Source organism: Plasmodium vinckei (genome assembly GCF_900681995.1).
Source record: "Plasmodium vinckei vinckei genome assembly, chromosome: PVVCY_07".
NCBI lineage: Eukaryota > Apicomplexa > Aconoidasida > Haemosporida > Plasmodiidae > Plasmodium > Plasmodium vinckei.
In genome coordinates this window covers 691,246-711,670 of record NC_051299.1, presented here as the reverse complement: position 1 = coordinate 711,670, position 20,425 = coordinate 691,246, and the positions used below count along the sequence as shown (strand labels likewise).

The following is a 20,425-nucleotide window of genomic DNA, read 5'->3' as shown; positions in this document are numbered from 1 at the left end:
TTAAAGGCCTTATATAATAAAATACCTCAAAGCCATTATTCTTAATAGTATTATTTATTTTTTAAATATATATATATACCGACAAAAAATAATCACACAAAAACACCCTTAAATATGAAATACTGTCTATGATTTATTTACCTGATGAATAAAAATACATGTAGATCAGTTGAGCAAATATTCGAAGATTCCACATTTAATAAATCTCAAAGGTTATTCAAAAAATATAAATGATAAAACTTCAATTCATATCAGTCATTGAAAATTTTCATAAGTTACATACACCTGTTTTTTCATTTGGTCTTCATTATATTTAATATCCTATAATATGACTTTCAACTTTTTTATTTGTGTGCAGAAAAAAACTGACATTTGAAAATGAAAAAATTAATTTATTTTTCGAAAATGGAATAATTAATCATAGCTTAATAGAATTTGTAGGAAGCCCAGGAAGCGGAAAAACACAATTTGCTCTTACTTTGTGTGCAGAACAATTAATCAAAATAAATAAAGAAAAAAAAGAAAATATTGTTTTTTATGTCTATTTTAATAGAACTTTTCCAATACAAAGGCTTACAACCATAATAGAGAATAAATTAAAACACAGCGAAAATAATTTAAATCAAAATGACGACCAAAAAAATCTCTCCTCATTTAAAACAAATAAAAATGACATAGTAAGAAATATATTAAAAAATTTATATATTCAAAAAATAAATGATGAGAATGAATTCTTTTCATTATTTCAAAAAGATATACATAGTATTATCAAATATAATAAAATATCATTACTTGTAATTGACTCATTTAATTCTATACTTAATGGAAATGAAAATTTAGATAGTTATAAAAAATATCAACTATATATTAAAATGTCTTTAATTTTAAAACAAATATCATATGAAAATAATATCTTCATCCTATTAATTAATAGTTCAAATATTAACAAAAATTATTCGGATTTCTCTTTTAATATTTCCGATTATATTATTAACTCTTCTTGTTCAAACACAGTTATTATTTTTAAAAAATCAAAAAAAAATAATGAACAAGTCAGAAAAATGGTTATTAAATGTTCAGAATTTTTACGCATGTATAAAACACTTACATTTCAAATCACAGACTCAGGTGTTGATGCCCTATAAAAAGCACTACACCCTCAATTCACACACGGATATATATATGTATACATATATGCATATTCCATTTTAATTGTTTTCTCTCATTTAACCAACTATTATCAACCGTTAAATAGTGATATAATATATTCATAATTAGTGTTTAGTTTGTTTTATTTTATTTTGCTAATACATTTTCATTTTTAATTACTCATAATTAGACATGGTTTATCCATACAATCCTTATTCCAAACATTTCTATATATAACATATATACATATTATCTTAAAATAATTAAAAAGTAATAATGCATATATTACTCAAAAATTATTTTTTATAGTAGCTAGCTATATCCTTTTTTTAGCTAGAAAAAAAAAATAGCTATAAAATTACATTCCTTAAAAATTCTTTATTTCGTTGTTGTTTTTAATTTTAAAAAGAAAACATATAAGTGTTTAAAATTACAAAAAAAGAAAACTTTTAAAAAGAAAAAAAAGTAATATCATACAATACAAAATCAATCAATGAAAAATATAATAAAGCATGTGAGCACACATAAAGTGTATATTTGTGGAAACACAATATTTTATATATGAAAACATGTAAATGTGAATATGCGACAGTGCAATAATCATATTATGTCTATACATATATACATGTGTGCATATACAAATATATAAGGCAAATAAATTAAAACAATGAATAAAAAGTTATTTTTTTATATTCAAATCGGTAAACGCTTGTTATTTAAAAGATATTCAGATATTTGTTTAATTCCTGGTATCTCTAGTATAAAACCAAGCGGTGAATATTTCACGGTACTAATAATATTTGGTAAAAAGGAAAAAAATAATCTATATAAGCCATATCCTTGAAATAAAGAGCCAAAAAATGTTCTTCCGAAAAGTATTAACAAAAAGCCTAATAAAAAGCATGCACTTCCTCCAACTTTATTTCTATTTGTAACAAATTTTACAATTTTTGCTGGTCCCAATAAATAATATAAACCCAATAATAAAAACAAATTAGAAATGCATAAAAAAAACTTATCAAAAAATAAAAACACTCCTATAAATCCTGATACTACTCCTAAAACAAATAGCACCAAACCTATTGTTTTGTTTTCATCCCACATTTTTTATTACTTTTTTTTTCTTTCTAAATTTATTTTATTTAATTTTGTTTTCTTCCAAACTTATATTTTTAAAACTGTTCTAATTTTTCCTTAGTATATTATTTATCATTCTATTCAATACCAATAATTAATATGTACAAGATCTGTATGTAAATAAAATCTATTATATTTGAAGTGTTATTATAGTTGCATCCATTCCGTAAGCTAGTTTATTTTTCTGTTTTGTTCTTTCTTGTTAAATTGTTTTTAAAAATATTATATCAATAAATGTCATATATTCTTCAAAAATTTGCTTAAAATTATACTTTATAATATTCCATAAAATATATTTTTATAAATTACTTTTCTTCAAACTTATTGTCAAAACACTCTAGTCATATCTTCAAGGTTTGTTTATATTCAATTATATACATATAGATATATTAAAAAAAAATAAAATAAAAAATTATATATATATTTATTATAATGCCATTTTTATTTATAAATATAATATCTCGTAAAATACTTAAATATATTTTATGTTGATCAAATTATATCATTAATTGTTTTGTCATAGAGTAAAAAAAAAAAATAATTAATATATATAGTATTATATACTATTATTATTTGTATGAGCAAAAAAAAAGAATTAAACTATACAAATTATTATATATATATAAATGGGCATGCTAATAATTACGTATTAAAAATATATGCTTTATAAAAAAAATACGTATAAAAAAAATCACGTATAAAAAAATTACGTATAAAAAAATCACGTATAAAAAAAATCACGTATAAAAAAAAAACATATACGATATTGCATAAAAATATGCCTTATTATATATTTTTTTTTCTATTAATTTAAAAAATATATATGCAAAAAGAAAACAATAATTGCATATATATATTTACATTAACAATATGCAACGAAAAAGGCTGAAAAAACAACAGCATGTAAAAAATAATAAAAAAATTAACAGGCAAATTAAATAAGCAACTAATAGACACTTAACTTGCTCGAAAAAGTTATAACTTATTCAATGCAAATAAAATGACAAACTGGAGTAATATTCATTTAATTTTTTCTATATAGCAACATTTTTTATAGCATAAAATAGTTTATTATTTCAAACATTTTTATTGTATGTCATATTATTTTCTGAGGTATTATACGAATAAAACAACTTTTTAATAAGCTCAAATCGATTTTTTAAAATATTTAAATTTTTTGAAAATTCTAATATATAAATATAGACATTATCCTTTCCATTCTTATTTATATATTTATATATTTTTCTATTATTATTTATATTTGAATTAACAAAACAATGTTGTAAATCTTTTATTAATAATTTCTCTGTATAATTAAAAATTATTTTATTATGCTCTAAATTAAATAAAGCATATATAACATTTTTATAATTATAAAATTCTTTTACTTTTGTAATAATATTATCAATTTGACAATTTGTATATATTTTTTTTTCTTCTCTATTATTATAAAATAATGTATTATTTAATTCTGAGAGATATTCATTTAAATCATTTGTATTATCTTCTTCTGTCCCCAATACCACATTTTTATGTTCTATACTTTTTTTAATATTATCAACTTTTTCTTTTAAAAGATTTCGACCTGCATTGAAAAGAAAAAGAATGTCAACATGTCTATGCCTTCTAATAGCTATGCATGTGCATTGTCTCATTTTATTATGAACACCATGCAATATGGAGGAAGTTTAAAAAATGGACAAACAAGAGAAAGCAACTAAAATTATCATATCATTATATTTTATATTCATTTTATAATTTCTTATTATTTTTCTAACCAAAAATATGCAAATGCTGAACATGCAATGGGTATTTTGAATAGTTTAAAAGAACATCCACATATATTTTTATAAGTCTATCATAAAAATCAAATTCTTTCATATAATGAATATTATTTATTAGTGTATATCCACTTTCTTTCTCACTCTCCTTATTCCCAATTTCACAAGGAAATGTTTTTTGCTCTTTTATTAAAACTCCTGAATCATTTTTAAAAAAATAAGGAATTTCCACCTTTGATGAAAATAATCTACTAAATTTTCGAGCTGTTGATAATTTCCATGGAATATTCATATTTATATATTAATTTTTTAATTGTTTCATTTTTTTTAAAATAGAATTAACAAATTACAGGATAAAGAATGTAGAAAAAATTCTATTAAAAAATATTGAAAAAATAAAATCTCATAAATTAAGTAACAAAATAAACAAGGAATAATAATTCGATACGATAATTTTTTTTGATATAATTTATTTTTTATGAAAAAAAAATAAAGGGAATGCAATATAAAAAATTACAGAACTATGCATATACATTTTTGTGTGTATTTCCATATGCATAAAAATGAATAAGTTAGGAAGGGTATATAATAAAGTCCTCCTTTTTGTATTTCACTATTTTACTCAAATTTAATTTATCTTCCATTTCGTCAATATATTTTTTATATTCTTCATTTTTTTTCTTAAGAGATTTTAATTCTTTTTTTAAAATTATTCTACAACATCCCAATTAAAAAAGCAAGAAAAAATATATAAAAAATAATCTAACATTAATGCTATTCCATATATACACACACAATAATTTACTAAATTTTTAAAATTTTTCAATACGATTAACTTACATATCTAAAATAGCTTTATTTTTTCTCTTAAAAAAATTCTCAAACAGACTTATTTTCTCTTCCTTTAAATTATTATCACTCTGAAAAGTTGCAAAATTATTATATAATGCCCATTTCATTGTCTCATTTTTTTTTTTTTTTTTTTTTTTTGCATTACAAAAAGGTTATCCTTTTCTTCCTCAATTATTATATCCTCTTTTTTTGTCTCTCCCAAATTTAAACATGAAAAAAGTTTTTCTCTCTCCGTTTCATATTTCCTATACATTAAAAAAATAACAATCAGTCATAATCACTTTTTTTTGTGTAGCATAAATATGTGCGATCTACATATATGGAAAGAAAATAATATTAATAAATCGTAGACTTATATAGATCTTTTTTTTGCTATACCTGCATAGGTTGTTCGTGCTTATCAACTTATTTGCAAGGGTAATATTTTCTTCTAATTTTTTTATGCACTTGCTTGAGTTTAAAGTTATGTCAATTAGTCTTTGCTTATCATTATGTCTAAAGAAATAAATGAATAAATATACATATGAATATTATGATATCCACATTTTTTTTCGATTTCCTACTTTTTCCACCTACTTCAATTTTTGAAGTATCAACTTAATCGTCCTTATGTGATTTAGAAGCTGAGTCTTCTCCTTCCTTAGTCTTTCAATCTGAATTTCGTATATCTACATTTAAAGCGGTCAAGAAAATATGTAATTTTTCTCACTGTCATATATTTCTTATATTTATCATTTTTCGCATTTTTTAAAACCCACTTTCATTTCATTTTCAAGCTTCAACTTCCAGTTATCGATTTTCGCTTCCAAATCGTGAACCTTGTATAAAAAAATATAACATGAATAAGTGCATAATTATCAAGATAAGCACTACACAATTTTTATCTTTTTCATCTTTTTTATTCATTTATTTTTGTTGATATGCGTTTTCCATCTTTTGTATTACCTCCTTTTCTTTAGACAATAAGTTATTTTGATTTTTTTCATATTTCATTTTTATTGAATTATATTTTTCATCCTCATCGTCTAATGCTTTCTTACTTTCAATAAGAAGCTGATTAAATGTTTTATCATTCTCTTCCTTATATTTTTTGAAATTATAATTTGATATATGTTTATCGGCAATATCGTTTTTATATATTTCATCCATAATATCTTGCTCGTCTTTCTCTAAAATGCTTTTCCTATTTTTTCGATTTTCTTCCATCTTTTATTTATGAAAAATATATCAAAACTTGTAATTAATACAAATAATAAAATGAAATACAAATGAAACATAAAATAGACACAACAAAAATAATTAGTTCTACAACTTTATAAAAAAAAATAGAACAATAACTAACCTTATTATAAAAAATGTTTATTTTATGAATTATACTATTTCTATTTTTTATTAAAATTTCTTGATCATCCTCAAAATTTTTAAATAATTTTTTTATTTCTTCTTCAAATTGTTTCTCCATATTATTTATATTTTCTTTATGTATATCTACTAACACATTTATATTACTTCTTTTCAAATCTTCGATTTTATCTAAAATTACATTTTCTTCGAAGTTGTCATTTAAAAATAATAACATCTTATCATTAATATTTTTATTTATTTCGTAGTTATTCATTTCCTCGTCTATATTTTTTTTCAGCTGCTTCAGCTTCGATACAGTATAAAAGTAGGAAATAATTTTCAAGGGGAAATAAATATACATACAAATATGTATGACTAGTTTGCCTAATACACACCACTAATAAGTCTAATCCTTTTCAAACTATTTTGCATTTTTATTCAGACATTATATTGTTTGTTTATTTGTTTATTTTGGATATACTTTCAAATTTCTTAACAGGACTATCCATCTTAAAATGGTTGGGCTTTTCTCGTTTTGCTTTTCATTTGCTAAAGCTCTCTTTATAAAAAAAAAATAAATTTATTTTTTTTTTATACATTCATATATATGCATTACACTATACATATTTTTTTGATATCGTAAATTTTTTTTTCATACTTTTGTTGAAGCCTTTGTCCTTTTGTTAAGACTATAAACTTTATTTCCAACATTTTTAACAATCTTTTTTTTATTCTTAAGATTATTTTGTTGCATTTTTTTATGACTTAAATAAGTTATACAAATACGTTATGCAAATACGTCATACTAGAACAATTAAATCTACCAAGTTATATATACATGTACGCATATCACAAATTAAGCTCTCTCTTTTTAAACTTAATCATAAAATAATAAAATATATTCCTATATACCTTAGGAATATATCTATATAAATAAAGAAAAAAAATGATTATTTCCAAAAAATATATAATACATATATATTCTTGTATTTATTTATTTCTCCTTTTCCTTATTTTATCTTGTCTTAATATTTTTCTCTTTTATAAACGTGTGTGCATAGCTAGCCATACAAACATATAACTTAAAAAAAAAAAAAATCATAAAATTTTATTTGTTCATAATTTATTTTTTCATAATTATATTTTTTATTTATAGGAAAATTGTAAAAATCGTTTTTTTTAAAATAATAATAATAAATAATTAGATAAACAAATAAAAAATAATCATCTAAAAAAGCAAAATTAATTAACAATTAAAAAAAACTTAAAATAATAAGACTTACTAATTATAAACATCATTTATCAAAAAAATAAAATGAAATAATTAATCAAATATTTTTAAAATAATAAATAATATATAAAAATATATGTCTATATGATATAGCTGAATGTAAAAAAATACACATTTTAAAATCATCTATACTTACATATAATATTTATATATACTATTAAAAATAATATTCTCTATATTTTCAAAATATAAATCATTACTATTTTGTATATACATGGATAATTGTAAAACAATAAATGTCTCTACAATAAAATCGGCTAACTTCATATCAAATTTCCATCCTACATTTTATTAATTAAATGCTTTAAAATGATTAATTCTTCATTTCTTTTAAGAGTTAATTAAAAAAATAAACAATTACCCTGGCTTATATAATAGTTTACTAGTAAAATCTGCAAAAAAGTTTAAAAAGTTCAAATTATTTAAAATATAAAATGTAGAAATATATTGTCTCAAATCTTTTAAACCATCTCTATACAAGCATCCACATGTATAGACACAAATGTAATGTCTCTTTAATTTTTTATAAAATTACAATTTAATTTGAACAGATCCAGACAAAGCTAAATATTTATAGGAATAAGATTCTTTAATAATTATTGATAGACCCACTTGTATCAGTTTTAGTTGCTGCATCGTTACAAACATGAAATATATGCATGTCTATAATGAAATAATTCACACGTATATATATACAATACACAAATATATGCTTCTACAAACTCATATAAATCTGTCCTCCTTTCTCTTACTCCAATAAATTCTCCTAGGGGTAATCCAGCTTGAACTTTTATGTTAAACGCCTTATTTATTATGTTCTTATTACTCATTTGAAGTTCCTACAAATAAAAAAGAACGATAAACAAATGAAAGAACAATATTTCCATGCAGCCATAAGCTAATACTATTTCAACTTTGAAAATTTTATATTCTTATCATACTCGTGTTGCGACTTCTTCAAACTCTGTGTCCCCTAAAGAAATGAAATCGATTTTTCCCGGAGCGTATCGATTGCATAAGTTCCTGTGACTCATAATTATTTCATAAAACTTTTTTTTCTACAATGTTCAAAAAAAATAATGAACGAATATGTGATACACATATATATATGGAGAGAAATATTTTCCCCATTTTCACATATAATTTTTTTTTTAACGCATAATCCTTTTTTTTCTACACTTTAAAAAACTTACCTTAGCATTCATCCAAAATCGAAAATGTTCATACAATTTTAAAGGATATACCTCCATTTGTTGATCTGTTCGTATTATAGGAATGTTATATTCATCTAGAACTTTTGAAAATTGAGGAAATAGCCATCTGACAGTTTCTATCCATTTATCACTTCTCGCATTGGTCACAATAAATACTCCAGATGATATAGATTTAGCTAGATGTATCACAGAGCATACTGTTGATTCAAAATTATAATTTTTATTTGTTTGTATTTCTTTTTTTATTTCTTTAAGAGATTGTTCATAACTAAGATTATATTTAGCTGTTAATCTATCCCTAATCCAACATGTAGGAATTAAGGTATCATCCAGATCAAATATTATTACTCTTTTACAGTTATCTCTATATATTTCATGTGTAACATTTTTGTTAATATTCTTATTATTGCTCTTGTTATATTGTAAACTAATCATTTTACTATCAAGATATGATTTATATAAATATTCATCTTGCCCTTTTAAATAGTTATTCCCAATATTATTATATCTATTATAATTTGAGGTATCCTCATATTTTATAGGAAGATTATTAAAATTGCTTTGATTAAAGTCTTTTGAATATATTTTTGGGTCTATAGCAAATTGGGGTCTTATCGGACTGTTGTTATATACACTCACTGTTGTATTATTATGCCCTAAGAACATATTTGCATTCATATTGGGAATAGGGAAAGAATTCACATAAACATTTGATCCACTATTTGAGTTTGAATTTAAATTTAAATTTGAGTTTGAGTTATAGTTTTGAACACTGCCATTTTGAATGCTCGAATTTTGGTTTGCATAAGGCGGTATATATGCATGAAGCAAATTCATAATCACTATTTTAGTTTTACTTCATAAATTTTGCAAAGCATTATAATACTATTATGTACCTTAATATATATGAAATTGTATAGTTTACAAATATACACACTTTTGTTCGTAAACAACCCTATATATATTTGTAATAATCTTTATATGCTCTAGCTTCAATGCTATATTTTCAAAATTCATAAAAAGACATTTTAGCTAAACAAATAAACATAATTTTTCTCAAATTAATATTTATTTTTACAGTTAAGAATATAGAGAAAAATATGTTAATATAGCGATTTTTTTTCAAATAAATATTTATATATATAGTAATTTAAAGTATAACGTTTTTTTATAAAAATATGTCCAATTATATATATGTCTATATGAATATACAATTAAATTTATAATCATAAACGCATTTTTCCTTTAAATTATGTATGAATGGCTTATATTTCGGATCTTATAACTTCAAAATATTTTTAAAAAAATATAATTATGCATGTATATGTAACAGATATATATTGTAGATATAAATATGCAGACAATGTTATTATAAATATCAAATTTTATTTAAGCACAAAAAATTATTTTTATGATTGCCTTATAAGAACTTCCCTTCTCTTGTTTTTATTATTTTATTTTTTATGTTTTGTTCATAAAAAATCATATAATATATGCACAATGCATGCACATATGTGCCATTATATATTACATGTACATAATATTATTATTATATAGCTATATTGTATATTTAATATACAAATTTAATGCGTATAAGTGCATACTTATTATATAGCCCTTTCATTTAAATAGTAGGTGGAGATATATATAGTTATTTCCAATATTGTATATTATATTTTTTTACAACCATATAAATAAAAACATATATTTTTATGTACATACATATTTTTTAAGCTTGCTACCAATTTTTTTTTTATTCATAATAAACCAGACAAAGCTTGAAACTAGTCTACTTATTTTATATCATCCAAAAAAAAGGATATATTTAAAACTCAACAAAAATAAACATAACATAAATAACTGTATAAAGAATAACAATTTTAATATTCAAAAAAATTCAAATATGTCTTTCTGCTTATATTAACCATGGGCTAATAAAAAAATGAAATACGCACACACACAAAAATATCTTCAAAACAAAACTACTATTGTCTTGTTTTAATACAAAATAATTTAATTGAAAATATATTTACACATTGAAACAAAAAAAGAAAATATATCCTTATATTTTACGTTTTTTTTTATTTGAGAATATTTTATTTAAATATTAATGCACGACTTGTAACTAGTATTAAGAATAATAAATTAAACTCTACAAAAAGTTTGGTTGATCATCAAATAATTAATTTCCCTTTTGTGCATCGGAAAAGACTAAGAAAAATAAAAAAACATATATAAGGTTATCATTAAATTTTGGGAAATAATAAATTGACTAATGTAAAAATACATACACTCTTGAGAAATACCTATTAAAATGCAAGCCAAATAACTAATTCCCACTATGACGGCAATAGTAAGGGCAACAACCCTAAACATGTAAAAGTGAAATATTTTATGTCGTTCATTTTTCTCATTATATATGTATTCATATAAACATATGTATGCATATAAATATGTGTATGATTTGTCTTTTTATTAAGACATGTTTGTTTTCTAAGTTACATTTGGGCCGTTTGCGTAGACGGTATAATTTCTTCGGTTAAATACTATGCAAAGTTAAAAAAATATATATAATAATATAATTATTTATTTAAAAAAGTGAAATAACCTAAATATATACCTGAGATGTCAGTTTCACGGCTGTAAAAATGAAAGAAAAAAAAAATAATATATATATATATATATATATACCAATTATATCTAATTTGATTAAACCCTATTTGTTATATAAAATAGCTACACAAATTATACATTTTTTATTCAATATAAATAGAATTATAAATTCTTAAAATGTGATTACTTCCATTTTTGTTACCTTTCAAAATTGAATATTCCAAAGAGTATCGTCTTATGTATTGTTTAAAAGATTTGTTCATAGAACTAGCTGTTCTGAAATTAATTATCGATTGGGATCCTAAATTAATAAATTAAAAATGAGTTCCATTTTAGCTATCACCTTCATCAGTCTATACATATATATATAGTTGCATGTACAAAATAATCCTTGTTTTTTTTAAATAAAAATCTTTGATAACCTTTTTTCCATTTCAAAACAAAATTTATATCATCCTTTACAAAAAGAAGTAAAATTCCATCATTACAATTTTTGTTGCCCAATCTCCAATGCTCTAATATTTGTGATCCAAATGTATCTGCACTAATTCCATAAGGCAATTTTTTAACTAAGGCCACCCCTAATCTTTTTTTTTTTAGTAAATTTAATAAATTTATATTATATAGTTAATGATTAAAAACTTATAAAAATGAATTTTATTTTTTCTTATAAATGAAATAAAAAAAATATGTATTTGTTACACATAAGGGACTTTTCCTTTGTCTATGCAATAATGGCTAGAGTTCCTTCTTTGATAACTTAATATCTCTTTAATAAATAAAAAAAGTTTATAAAATAGTATATTATTCATTTTTATCAATTAAAATGGAAATAAATTAAAGCCAAATAAATATACATGATGAGTACCTTCAATTTTGTCTGCTGTATATGGGGACAATATTTTGTTAGGATCACATAAGTAAGAATATTTTAATCCATTTCTATTACACAAAGAGGGATGAATAAATGGGTTGGGAAAATTCTCTAGAGTTATATCCATCGAATAAGATGGCTTCAGTAAATCATCACTTATGGTTTCATTTCCAAGGAACATATTTATATCATCTATATTTTTTTAAAAAACATTATTATCATATTAGCACTAGTAATGTTAGTAATGTTAGTAATGTTAGTAATGTTAGTAATGTTAGTAATGCTAGTAATGCTAGTAATGCTAGTAAAATACTTGACATTTTATTACACTGTTGTAATTTTGATTAATCTTAGTTAATCGTATTTTGTACCTTTGCTGTTTTTGCTAAATATGAACGGCGGATTTTCTATGGGGATTTTAGCCAAGACAATTGAGTAACATGCAATGTACAGAAAAAAAAATAAAAAAATTATATTTTCTTTCATTTTGTGTGCCAAATAATTTATTTAATTTAATGAATAAATTCAAAAAAATACATTAATTAAAAAAAAAAGTTATTGTTTCAATGTAACTATTATGATAGTTTCCTTTGATGTAATAGACTTATCCTTTTTTTTTTGAACAGAGCTTATAAAGGCCATATAAATAATGCACATATACACATACACATGATATTCAAGTAAACCCGATTTTCGCACATAAATAAACGATTAAGCAAGTTTGAGAATATAAGGAATAGCTACTTTTATTTTATCATTATTTTATAATTATTTTAGGTGTACATACACAATTTTAGTAACAAATTACCGAATAAATATTTTATTTTTTTTGATAAAATTTAGAAAAAAAGTCAAATAGTTTTTAAAAGTTTTATTATGCAACATGCCTCAAAGTTTTAAAACAAAGAGAAAACACACTCTTGTAAAGGATTACAAAAAAATTAAAAAATTAAATTAATGAAAATGTACATATTTGTATGGACACGTATATAACAATTTCATGTAGCCACTTCTATGTGCCACCAATTTACTTCCTCTTATGGTGAATATTTCGTTTACCTCCTACAACAATTTTTGGATTTTTAAGGATAGCTATTTTACCATTTTTCAAGGTTGTTCTATATGTCCAATCATTTATATAGTCCCCCATATTTTCATCATTAAAAGGATCTTTAATATTTTTTTGATTCTCATATAATTTTTTTTGATAACTTAAGTATTGTTTTCTTCCTCCTATTAATAATTCATCTTCTCTAAATATCTGAAGTTTATCTTCATATTTATTTTTGGATTTATTTTTATTTTTTTTTTTAGGAATACTAAATATTGTATTTTTACAATTTACTTTAAAATTTGGAATTTTTACAACTAACTTTTTTAATTCATTATCTACAATTACATTCACTTTTCTTAAACTATTATTACCACATTTCGAACAAAATAATAATGAATTTTTTCTCATAAAAAAATAACATGATGTACATATATATCCCCATAATTTTATTGAACTTATTTGATATCCATCAATAGTTATTGCATTTAATCCAACTTGATATAGTACATTTTGCATAGCATAATCTGTTGTCACACATCCTATATCACTTTCAAATTTTTTATTTTTATCTACATTCAAATTAAATATATCAAAATTATTTGCATTAATCCATTTACCCCCATCGTCATCATCCTTGTCTTCCTCCACTTCCACCACTTCCTCTTTTATTGTCTCTAATCCGAAGATCTTTTTATTTTCCTCCTCTTCTCCTTCCGAATCTTCTTCCTCTGTCTCATTAGCATCACCTTTTTCATCATCCTCGTCTTCTTTCTCTGCCTCATTAGCATCACCTTTTTCATCCTCCTCCTCCTCTTCCTTCTCTTCCTCCTCTTCTTCCTCTTCTTCCTCCTTTTCTACTTCATCCTTTCCATCATTCTCTTCCTTCTCTTCCTCCTTTTCTACTTCATCCTTTCCATCATTCTCTTCCTTCTCTTCCTCCTTTTCTACTTCCTCCTTTTCATCATTCACCTCCCACTCCCCATCTTCCCTTTTTTCAAAGGTGCCCGTTTTGCTGCTTTGCTTTTTTTTATAGTTCATATTTGAGTAGTCATATTGTACATCATCATATTTGTAAATAGTTTCCATCGGACTAGCATTTAATTTTGAAACATCGCCAAACCTTCGATGTAAATTATATGTCAATGCAATAACTTCTATATCTACTTCACTTAATGAATCATAATCACCAGTTAATTTTGAAAAATGTTTTATAAAATTTATATCATTTTGTTCAGCTCTTGCTATTTTTAATAAGGGAAGTATAGTATTTAATTTATTTCGTGATGCTTCATCTTTAATTTCTTTTATTACTCCTTCAGTTATATAATAATCATAATTCATAAACAAAAAATCTTTAAATTTAATTAAACTATTCGAATCTAATACATATTTTTTTTTCTTCTCTCCTCCAATGTTACTTTTATTTTCACCTTCCATTTTTTTTTTTTTTTACATTTCCTTTAGTTAAAAGTTTGGTTTTATTTGTAGAATATAACATATAATATATCAACCTGTATGAAGGAAATTTAAACTTTACAAAAGTTGAAAAAAAAAAGAATTGACAAATATTCTATTTATCATCCTTTATTATAAAGTGAAATAAAGCTACATGTAGAAAATTTAGCTATTTCATTATTTTTGTTTTTTTTTTATAACTTATCAGTTTATATATTATAAGTTAAAAAATATATATTTTTATAGAAGAAAAATATAAGAAAAATAATTTATTTTTATATGCATATAATACTGATCCATAATGTAGGTAAATATTTTTTTTTTTTCCAGGAATAAATATTTTTCAAAAATTTTTATTTTTTCACATAATGAAAATATAAACCTTTTTTATATACATATTTTTACAAGTATTTATTTTCATTTTTTCTTTACTTTTTCTTTATTATTTTTCTACAATTTCTGTTTTATTGTATTTTTACAAATGCCCCCTACACTACAACAACTACAGTTACAACGTCTTATCAAGTGGAAGTACAAAACTGATTAACTTATGAAATAATTTTAATCCTTATTAGTTATGACAAAACATCAACTTCAACCAAAATAAGTGAGTGATAGTCCCCACAGGCAACATCTAATAAATTTATATTCACAATTTGTTCTGAATTATATTTATGATTATGATTATTTTTTTTTTTATAATATGTAAAATAGTTCCATAAACAAGAATTTCTTTTTTTAAAAATTTTAAAATGTCTTTTTATATTTCTATTATTATTTAATTTATCATAATTTTTTTTTTTTAAAATATTATCATTTATATTATCAATATATCTTAATACTAAATTTCGAAAATTTTCTTTTTTATTTCTCAAAGAAAATTTTCGTTTATTTTTTATCTGATCTTGTTTTTCATCACTTGTATAAATAGAAAAGAAATTACTATGCTCATCATTATAATAATCAGGTGTTAAGGAAAATATTTCACTTCTTTTTTCATTCATGTCATTTTCTCCATATAACTTATTGTAGAACGATCCAAATTGATTAGGCCTACAACCCAATTCACTTTCTTTAATTTTACTCTCTTCTTCAATTATATCAACGTTTATACTTTTATTTGTACTACCACATGGATTTTTATCATCATATATTTCATTAACTTTTTTAGACCCATTTTCTGAAATAGATCTATATACTCGAAAAGGGTCATCAACACTTTTGCATTTTAAATCATACTTATAGTTCAACACATTTTCATATACAGAATAGGATTGTTTTATATAATTTTTATTTTCTATTGGAACTAAACTAAACCTATCACTCTCTATATAATTATCTCTCAACATTCTCAACGTTTTAAACGTTTTCAAATTAAATAAGCAATTATTTTGTTCCATTCTTCTTATACTCCTCATTTTGTTAAACTCATCTTTAAATAAATTACGTTTCAAACAATAATTATTAACAAAACTTTCTTCTTTATATCTTCCATTTGAATAATTAGAAAATAAAGTCAATTTTTTTTTACTAATTTGAGAACTAACTGATTTTTCATGTGTTGAAAAATCTCTATCTAAACATACCATGTTAATATTTAATGAATGTTTTGATTGTCTTATACAACCTTGATCTGTTTCAGTTGCCCAGCTATTCCTACTTCTACTTTCACCTGTACTAAATGTTTTCGTTTTCGTTTGAACAGATTCATAATATTTTTCTAAGTTAGATAATTTATAATTATAATTAATTTTATCAGAATATTTTGTTCTTTTACTTTTTATTTTCAAAAATTTATGATATTTTTCATTATCATTTTTTAATGTTATTTTATTTATTAACTTATTTTTATGAACATGTACAGGCACATTACTTTGTTTGCAATGACTAGGTAATATTATCTGTCCATATTCTGCATTACCAATACAAAATAAATTATTTTCAGAAACATTATTTCGAAGGATGTCAAATGTAGAGGTACTATTCCTCCAACCTTGATATCCACTACTACTACTCTCATCAAACTTCTTATCTTTCAATATTTTATTAACCGATGAGGATGTTAAAAAAATGCAAAAATTTTTTCCAACCCCAACACGAAATATTTGTATATTATTTATTTCTCCCATACTATTTTCATTATAAATATATAAAGGTTTCATTACTTTTTCAAAAGTTTTATTTGTCTTATTTATATAACAATCATTGATATTATCTTTAAAATTGTCTTTATCATTCCCAACCCGTTCAATATCTATTCCTTCTTTAGGTAATCGCATTTCTTTAAATAATTCATCATTTTTTAAAATATTATTATTGTTATAACTTATGTTATCTGTGTAGTATCCTCGTGCAATAGCTGCTGGGCTACTTAAATAAAATTGATTATTTATGTAGTACATATTTCCTATAGTTTGATCAGGATATGTATCTGTTTTATTTTCATTTAAATTTATCAAATAATATAAATCAGTATATTTAACATAATAAATATTATCACCTCCTCGTGTTAATATATAGTCTGAAAAATATTTCAAAATATTTTCTTTTGAATTCTCATTCATATTTTTTAAAAGTATATTCTGTCTATATTTATCACCAGCATTTTTATTTGGATATACGAAATTATTATTCATTCCATTTATGTTTAAACAATTTACAGGGGCAACAAAAACGGTATGGGTACTTGATGATATAATATTAGTTATATATAAATGACTTAAACATCTTATCTTTTTTATTTTTACACAATTTTTACTATAATCGTGATCATTCTTCTTTTCAAAGTAACATATTTTTAGTTTCATTCCTCCTATAACCCCAGATTTTTTTACATTCTTTTTTTTGTTTGTCTTTTTTTTAAATAAGTACCCCCATACATAAACTGATCTTTCCTCTGTCAAACACAAACTATGGTATTTCCCTAAACTTACCTGAATTATATTTTTTTGTTTTATTTTTATTTTTCGTGGAATATTTACACACTTATTGCTATTACCTTTGTATAGTTCCTCATTTTTTCTCACTTTTTTTTTTTTTTTTTTTTTTTTGAATCCATGCCTATTTTCACCTTTATAATCACTTTTCTTTCCTATTTTTAAATTTAATAAATTTGTTCCAATATTACCACAACTTTTATATCTTACCTTGCTCATTATTTTATTTTTTCCGTTTTTTTTTGTCTTTTCATTTATATAAGAACAATCTATTTGTCCATATTTATTCCACCCCCACATCCATAAATTTTTATCTGCATCGATTATTGCATTAGTGTATGGCCCACATTCTATATAAATTATAGGATGAGAAATATTTGGATATTTACAATTATCATTTCGTGAAGTAATTCCGCTATTTTTATTTTTTTTTTTTAATTTAAAACATTTATCATTTAAAGGGATCATAAATGGCTTGCTTGTATATTCTATTTTTTTATCATAACTATTTGTCAATCCTAATTGCCCCTTTTTATTACAACCAAATGTGAAAACATATCCATCATATGTTAAAATCATTGTATGATATGAACCTAAACTTATTTTTTTTACCTTATGTTTATATCCAAAATATTTCAATGGTATTAATTTATATATATATGGCCATAAATTACTTTTATCTTTTTTATTAAATATAGAAAAAATGCTTTTATTTTTGTCTAATTTTTTATTGCTGTCATATTTACTAAACTTATCTTCATTCCAATCATTTCTTACTTTACTTTTTCCTTCTATTTTTTTATATTGTGTATAGATAGATTTTTTAGGATTAACACCTAATTGTCCATAATTATTTAAACCCCATAAACATACAAATCCTTCTTTGCTTACTATTCCTGAATGATATTTTCCACATCGTATATCTTTTGGATTAAAATATTCTTTTTCTTTTTTTACTCCCATTTTTTTACTATCATAATTGTTATAACTTTCTCTTATATTATCCCCCACATTTTCATTTATTAACAAAAAATCATCATACTCAGCTAGCTTTTTTTTTTTTTTATAATCTATTTCGCTATCATATAAAAAAGTTTCATTCCTGTCCTTTTTATTTTTAACATAATTCCTAACAATTGGAACACTACTACTTCGTTTTCTACTTTGCTCGATACAACTATCATTTATTTTGTTATAAAATACCTCACTTTTTATATTACCATCTTTAAACTGTGTAAATATATTTCTACACGTTTCGCTATTTATTCTATCTTGTTCATATTTTTTTTCACGATTTTTTTTTAATGTGAAAAATGACAAATGGCTAGCATGTCTTGTTAATATTTGTTTGTGTAAATTGTCACCCCAAAGATATTTATTCTTATCATATATTTGTACAGAGTTTCGATTTCTCTTTTTTATTTCGTTTAATATATTATTAAATTTTATATTTTTTTTTTTACATTTTTCTTGTCTTTTATTATTTCCACCATTTTTTAATTTCTTCTTATTTATAGGTATAGAAGAAATGTCTATATAGCCAACTTTTTTATTTTTTTCACACCCCAATTGCCCAAAATTATTATTACCTAAACTAATTAATATTTTTTTTTTTTCAATATTATTATTATAATCTGATGAATATTTTGATATATTTGATAAACTATCCCAAGTCTTTCTTTTTTTAAAAGATGGTTTTTTTTTTATATTTAAATTATTTAATCCGTCTAATAAATTATATTTCGAATATCTCTTTATTATACTACTCTCTTTTTTCTCTTCCTCATTTTTTATGTATAAAATATTTCTTTCTTTTTCAAAATTTATTAATTTACCCTTTTCTTCATCAAACACTTCCATCTTCCCCTAACTCCCATTTTATGCTACCAAACAAGTTCGAAGTTTATATATACTTGCATATACATACAACAAGTATATATAATACGTATATATAATATGTATATATAATATATATATTTCTCTCTCTTTAAATATATTTTCTCGTAAATTCTAGACAAATAAAAAGAAAAAAAAATTCCTTTTTAATTAGTTTACCCTATACTTAATTATCCTTCTGTTTACACAAAAGGAAGTTGTTTTGATTTTTTTTTTTTACAAAATTTACAAATTATATATATTCATTTTTTTTATAATAATTTTCTTAAATTATTTAATAAAACTATTAGTGATTTTTTTTTTGTTACGCTTATAAATTTGATCTATATTATACACACACATGTATATATTGCCGATTTCCCAACACCAATTTTTTACAAACCCTATATACAACATAGATTAACAAATAAACAAATTTCTACATTTAAAAAATAAAAAATATATAAACATAAATATCTTCATTTTTATAAATTAAAAAAATTATATATATACATACTAATTTTCTACAACAAAAAGGAACACCAAAAAAACCCAACGAAAAAAACTAATTCTTTTTAAAAGTTAAAAATGTTTACACCTTTGAAATAAATATAAATATACTTTTTTTTATTATTTTCCACAATTTTTTTATATATTTCATAAAAAAATAATGGACAACTTATAATATACACAAAATTTCCATTTTTTATTTTCCTAATTTCTCAAAATGAAAAAAAAAAAAAAAAAAAAGAAAAAATTCCATCAAGTAAAGGGTTAAATGGTAGCAAAACTAACATTCACCAACTTTAAAAATTATTACCATCCCCTTAAACCATTCCATACACATCTT

At 22.3% G+C, this 20,425-nt stretch overlaps 8 protein-coding genes across 8 annotated transcripts; 1 reads left to right on the top strand and 7 right to left on the bottom strand.

Annotated features, from left to right (window-relative positions):
- Positions 1-144: 144 nt before the first annotated feature.
- On the top strand, positions 145-1,145 carry PVVCY_0702110 (conserved Plasmodium protein, unknown function; the record flags this gene model as incomplete). The annotated part of the gene is made up of 2 exons (XM_008627839.1): positions 145-212; positions 359-1,145. The coding sequence occupies 2 exons, from the start codon at positions 145-147 to the stop codon at positions 1,143-1,145; spliced, it is 855 nt and encodes a 284-aa protein (XP_008626061.1).
- Positions 1,146-1,842: 697 nt separating this feature from the next.
- Positions 1,843-2,253, bottom strand: PVVCY_0702100 (protein transport protein GOT1, putative; the record flags this gene model as incomplete). The annotated part of the gene is made up of 1 exon (XM_008627840.1): positions 1,843-2,253. One exon carries the CDS (start codon positions 2,251-2,253, stop codon positions 1,843-1,845), a length of 411 nt encoding a protein of 136 aa, XP_008626062.1.
- Positions 2,254-3,362: 1,109 nt separating this feature from the next.
- Positions 3,363-4,359, bottom strand: PVVCY_0702090 (conserved Plasmodium protein, unknown function; the record flags this gene model as incomplete). The annotated part of the gene is made up of 2 exons (XM_008627841.1): positions 3,363-3,871; positions 4,065-4,359. The coding sequence occupies 2 exons, from the start codon at positions 4,357-4,359 to the stop codon at positions 3,363-3,365; spliced, it is 804 nt and encodes a 267-aa protein (XP_008626063.1).
- Positions 4,360-4,639: 280 nt separating this feature from the next.
- On the bottom strand, positions 4,640-7,017 carry PVVCY_0702080 (conserved Plasmodium protein, unknown function; the record flags this gene model as incomplete). The annotated part of the gene is made up of 10 exons (XM_008627842.2): positions 4,640-4,781; positions 4,908-4,987; positions 5,065-5,164; positions 5,298-5,414; positions 5,496-5,587; positions 5,678-5,737; positions 5,865-6,125; positions 6,262-6,570; positions 6,745-6,822; positions 6,922-7,017. 10 exons carry the CDS (start codon positions 7,015-7,017, stop codon positions 4,640-4,642), a joined length of 1,335 nt encoding a protein of 444 aa, XP_008626064.2.
- A 919-nt stretch (positions 7,018-7,936) lies between these two features.
- On the bottom strand, positions 7,937-9,605 carry PVVCY_0702070 (conserved Plasmodium protein, unknown function; the record flags this gene model as incomplete). The annotated part of the gene is made up of 5 exons (XM_037634196.1): positions 7,937-7,946; positions 8,090-8,184; positions 8,307-8,393; positions 8,496-8,612; positions 8,748-9,605. The coding sequence occupies 5 exons, from the start codon at positions 9,603-9,605 to the stop codon at positions 7,937-7,939; spliced, it is 1,167 nt and encodes a 388-aa protein (XP_037490336.1).
- Positions 9,606-10,950: 1,345 nt separating this feature from the next.
- Positions 10,951-12,741, bottom strand: PVVCY_0702060 (conserved Plasmodium protein, unknown function; the record flags this gene model as incomplete). Its single annotated transcript, XM_037634195.1, has 9 exons — positions 10,951-10,979; positions 11,075-11,136; positions 11,271-11,314; positions 11,389-11,408; positions 11,584-11,682; positions 11,804-11,967; positions 12,084-12,150; positions 12,250-12,447; positions 12,627-12,741. The coding sequence occupies 9 exons, from the start codon at positions 12,739-12,741 to the stop codon at positions 10,951-10,953; spliced, it is 798 nt and encodes a 265-aa protein (XP_037490335.1).
- Positions 12,742-13,282: 541 nt separating this feature from the next.
- PVVCY_0702050 (RNA-binding protein NOB1, putative) lies at positions 13,283-14,746 on the bottom strand (the record flags this gene model as incomplete). Its single annotated transcript, XM_037634193.1, has 1 exon — positions 13,283-14,746. The coding sequence occupies one exon, from the start codon at positions 14,744-14,746 to the stop codon at positions 13,283-13,285; it is 1,464 nt and encodes a 487-aa protein (XP_037490334.1).
- Positions 14,747-15,339: 593 nt separating this feature from the next.
- PVVCY_0702040 (regulator of chromosome condensation, putative) lies at positions 15,340-19,560 on the bottom strand (the record flags this gene model as incomplete). Its single annotated transcript, XM_008627846.1, has 1 exon — positions 15,340-19,560. The coding sequence occupies one exon, from the start codon at positions 19,558-19,560 to the stop codon at positions 15,340-15,342; it is 4,221 nt and encodes a 1,406-aa protein (XP_008626068.1).
- Positions 19,561-20,425: the final 865 nt, after the last annotated feature.